General features: G+C 37.3%; 1 protein-coding gene and 1 pseudogene across 5 annotated transcripts in view; both read left to right on the plus strand.

Moving 5' to 3' along the window:
• Positions 1 to 1,598, plus strand: part of LOC107656703 (nucleoporin seh1-like) — a 4,937-nt pseudogene extending 3,339 nt beyond the window's left edge.
• Positions 1,599 to 2,282: 684 nt separating this feature from the next.
• Positions 2,283 to 4,136, plus strand: part of cep192 (centrosomal protein 192) — a 35,706-nt gene continuing 33,852 nt past the window's right edge. For 2 of the 5 annotated variants that reach the window (XM_016444659.1, XM_016444663.1), the window contains exons 1-2: positions 2,283 to 2,470; positions 3,277 to 3,492. In XM_016444659.1, the coding sequence (XP_016300145.1) occupies positions 3,323 to 3,492 (170 nt within the window). In that variant the 5' untranslated portion in view covers positions 2,283 to 2,470; positions 3,277 to 3,322. Of the gene's footprint in view, positions 2,471 to 2,498; positions 2,564 to 3,273; positions 3,493 to 4,136 lie in introns of those variants that run through there. The other 3 variants (XM_016444660.1, XM_016444661.1, XM_016444662.1) reach the window with 3 other exon arrangements.

Consider the following 4,136-nt stretch of genomic DNA (forward strand, 5'->3'; position numbering starts at 1 on the left):
AGTTAAAGGGGTTTTTTTTTTTTTTTTTTTTGTTTTGTTGTTTTTTTACTTCATTTTCATGGTTGTAGGAAATATGCCAAAGCAGAGACAGTGATGACCGTTACAGATGCTGTACATGATATTGCATTTGCTCCCAATCTGGGACGGTCTTTCCATGTACTTGCTATTGCCACCAAAGATGTGCGCATCTTCAAACTGGTTCCACTTTGGTGAGCAAAATGAAACCAAGTTATTACAGTAGAATGGGATCAATATATGTCGTGTAGTGATGCCATGTATTTGTCTTTACCGTTTAACCTTGTACATCACTGCATCTGTACTTTGAATTATAATACATTTATTATAATATTCAATAATGTTAGGGTTCTTTTAATAATGCAAGCTTTTTTCCCCAAATCTTACAATACAGAGATGTTTGGTTAAATTCTAGTTAGATGCCAGTAGATTTACTTCATTTAGCTTGCCTTTTTTTGATTAACAGAAAGGACAGCGCTTCTTCAGCGCCCACTAAATTTGAGGTGCAGGTGCTGGCCCAGTTTGACAGTCATAACTCTCAGGTGTGGCGTGTCAGTTGGAACATCACCAGTACACTTCTGGCTTCCTCTGGTGACGATGGTTGTGTGAGACTCTGGAAAGGTGAGAGTTTGAAATGACAAACCGCGAATATATGCAACTACTGGAGTGATATTAATTTATTGTAATTTGACTGTTTCACCAGCAAACTACATGGACAATTGGAAATGCACGGGTATTCTAAAGGGAGATGGTAGTCTACTATCTGGTCAGCCTGGTGCTCTGAGTGCCATCCTGGGATCTGCTGCTGCACAGAGTGCTCTAAATGGGGCCACTGAAAGATAGATGCTATATGTTGGGACCACCCTGAGGAAATCTGGAGCTGAGCACTTCTATGATACTGGACTTCACACCGAGACCAACTGATTGTGCTTGCTGGACATGCAACAATACTGGCACTTAACACGGGTCCATTGTTAATATTATTTTAACTGCCTTCAAGGAATGATTTTAAGTTGACTTTTCTTTCAACCTATAGAATTATGTTTTACTCTGAATACAGATGGTTAAACACACATGGCTTTTTGCCCATTTCAGAATTTTGTAGTGAGTCCTGTTTAAATGGATGTTCTGATAATGAAAAGACACCATATCTATGTAGGAGTATACATTTTATTTCAATTGTTTTGTTGATGTGATAAAGGAAAAAAGATGCTGCCATTACAATGTTGCAAAATATTGGTCTAATTGACTTCACTCTCTTGTTATTGTACTAGAATCAGAAAAGTTATTGTTTAAGCAACTGGGATATATGAAGTATTCAGAAATATTTGAGCTTGTTCTATTTGAATCATGCATTTCTACTTCATTAGTAACAGTACAGTAATCCTTGCTAGATTACTTTTGATAGATGATTTGAGTTCCATGTATGATCCAAAGTTTCTGTGAAAAAAAAAAAAAAGGGGGGAGTTGTATTAAATACCATGGTGTTAAACACTTCAACAGAATTGTTCTCATGTATTATTTAAGAAATCGCAGCTTGAATATAAAAGTCTGGTTGGTACTTAATAAAAGCTAGACATGTTCTTGGCACCACAGTCAGTCTAATAATGGACCTTGTTCATATTTTAAGTAGTGACATTCTAACATTTTCTTTATTATTTGGTTGATTAAGTAATATTTTCTACAATTCTTGTAATTGTGCACGAGGACACATATTTTGACCTGCACTCTGGATTTTTGTATATGGTCTTTAAATCAGAATAATTATTTCTAGTCAATATTTGATATCATACAGTCCAAATGTGCCGTTTGGTGAATCAATGAACGTGTTTAGTAAGCAACTGTCATGTAGGGCTCCCACAGCTGCTCTTAGTCTCAGCTGCTCTGTGGATCACATTTCGCGATCTCGTAGTTTATATGGAACGTCATTTGTGATTACGAAAATATAATTATATAATCATTAAAAAAAGGGGGCTTTAAAATGTTTGAATGTAAGCTCTATAAAACCAAATGAAGTGCCTCATGCATTCCGAATTTTTCTGCTCTATTATTAATTACTAACTGTAAAGTATACATAAAGCAACACTATTTATAACCAGTTTATGAATTAATGTTTTGAACAAACAGTTTCTTCATTCGTTCAAAACACACAGCAACATGATTGACACGTGATTTCGCCACTCTTTGAAAGTAGTCAGAAAGGATTGTCCAATGAAATTCGCCGTTACGTCGAAGCCCCGCCCATGCAAAGTGAAACCCAGAGGCGGGATTCTCCCGTAATGGCTTTACTTCATCTTTACATTTCGACGAACTGTTCTCTAAAAGCGGGGAGGCCGCTGTAACAGCAACGGTTTTTTTTCTTTTTAGCATTTTACGGATTATCGGTGCTGTATTTGCATGAAGTAGTTGAATTAACTACGTTTATAAAGGCACAAGTGCTGCTTTTGCCCTTGTGGTAAGTTGTCTTCGAAACGGATTCCTCTCAGCTGTTGCAAATCTTGTTCAGAGTTGTCAGAGATTAGTTTTCAGCCAACGACAGGCCAAAAAAGTGAGACTAAGCCATGGGGTCGTTTCTTGTTTAAATTATGTTTCAAGTGTTGTTTTTGTCTTTGTTTAACTGTTTTAAGTTACGTGGTTGAAGTGTTTGTTTCCTGGCCTTGATTAAGTTGGTCTCCATTGCACGGCGTTTATTTGAGTTAAACAGTCCGTTATCCTTATTTGTCCTTTATTTATTCAGTCCATCCAAAAATATTGTTATCCTGCTTTCAGAGACATACTTCAGAGGTTAATGTGCAGTTAAAGTTGTTGGTTATTGAACCGATAAAGCTAGTCTGCTAACTACAAACGTCAGATGAAAGACGCAAATTCTGGAGAAAGAGACAGTCAAGTTCACGAGGTTGATGTAAACGTAATTATTATTCAGCTTAAAGTGTTAAAATGTACTTTGGCCTTTTCTGGTAATGATAAAGCTAAATGCAACAGGGGCTAGCTGCCATATTAACATATTTCAGCTCTACCTGTGGAACAATACGAGTTATTAAACATCCCGTTATGTCTGATTTGACACCGTGCAAGAAAAATAACATCCTCCAGCTTTTTATTAAGTTGACTTGATGCAGTCGTTTACAGATTCATGGCAGTCTTGTCCGATAAACACCCAAGTACAGTATGACAGTATAATGTATCACCGGTTTCTTATAGGAACTCATGATGTGGCCAGTTCACTCTGTGTCCTCTTCTGTTTTTTGTTTTTTTTAGTAGGTCACTCCTCATGTGGTGAAGCCCTGTGTCAGTGAATCACACAGACATGGAGAATGTCCAAAACATTGAGGATGAGCCGTTTCCCAGCTTCCTTTCAAACGCCTCGCTGGGCAGTAGCGGCCGCACCACTCTCGGCAACGTGACACTGGGCTCTACACTCGGGATCCCCATGGCCGCCTCTACCATGGCTAAAATTAGACCTCCAGTAGACAACAGGTGGGAGACTCCTGCATGTAATATCATGAATATTGTGACTGTGTGTCTGTCCTAACTAGGCAAGAATGTTGACTTCCTCAGTTTCCTGTTTGGTGAATATTGTTGAATGTTTAGAAAGGGGACATTCCATCTCATTTGGTCCAAAAAATTATAAAGTTCGTTGCTTGCCAATTTTTATTTTCCTCCCTTTTGTAAAACACCAAAGTTTTAATTCTTATTTTACTTGGTTTAACCACAGTGGCTATCTTTGTGTCATGGCCCCCAACAAAGTTTTGGTATATAGACGTTTTACGAAAACCTCAATATCTCATCTCAGGATGGTCTGAGCTCCTTGGAACAAGAACTGATCTCTAATACATAGAGATGTAACGATTCACTCAACTCACGATTCGATTCAATTCACGATTTTGATTTCACGATTCGATTTGATTCACGATTCTTTTTAAACAAAATTAGATTTAAGACTTTTATTATTGCTTGGACAAAATACTGTACGTTTCTTTGTGAAATTGAAATATCACACACACACACACACACACACACACATATATAATATAGCACTTGTAAATTATTGCTCTTTTGTTGGTTTTGATTGCTTCTATTGTCCTCATTTGTTAGTCGCTTTGGATAAAAGCGTTTGCTAA

Source organism: Sinocyclocheilus anshuiensis, unplaced genomic scaffold, assembly GCF_001515605.1.
Source record: "Sinocyclocheilus anshuiensis isolate Anshui unplaced genomic scaffold, SAMN03320099.WGS_v1.1 scaffold1683, whole genome shotgun sequence".
Lineage (NCBI taxonomy): Eukaryota > Metazoa > Chordata > Actinopteri > Cypriniformes > Cyprinidae > Sinocyclocheilus > Sinocyclocheilus anshuiensis.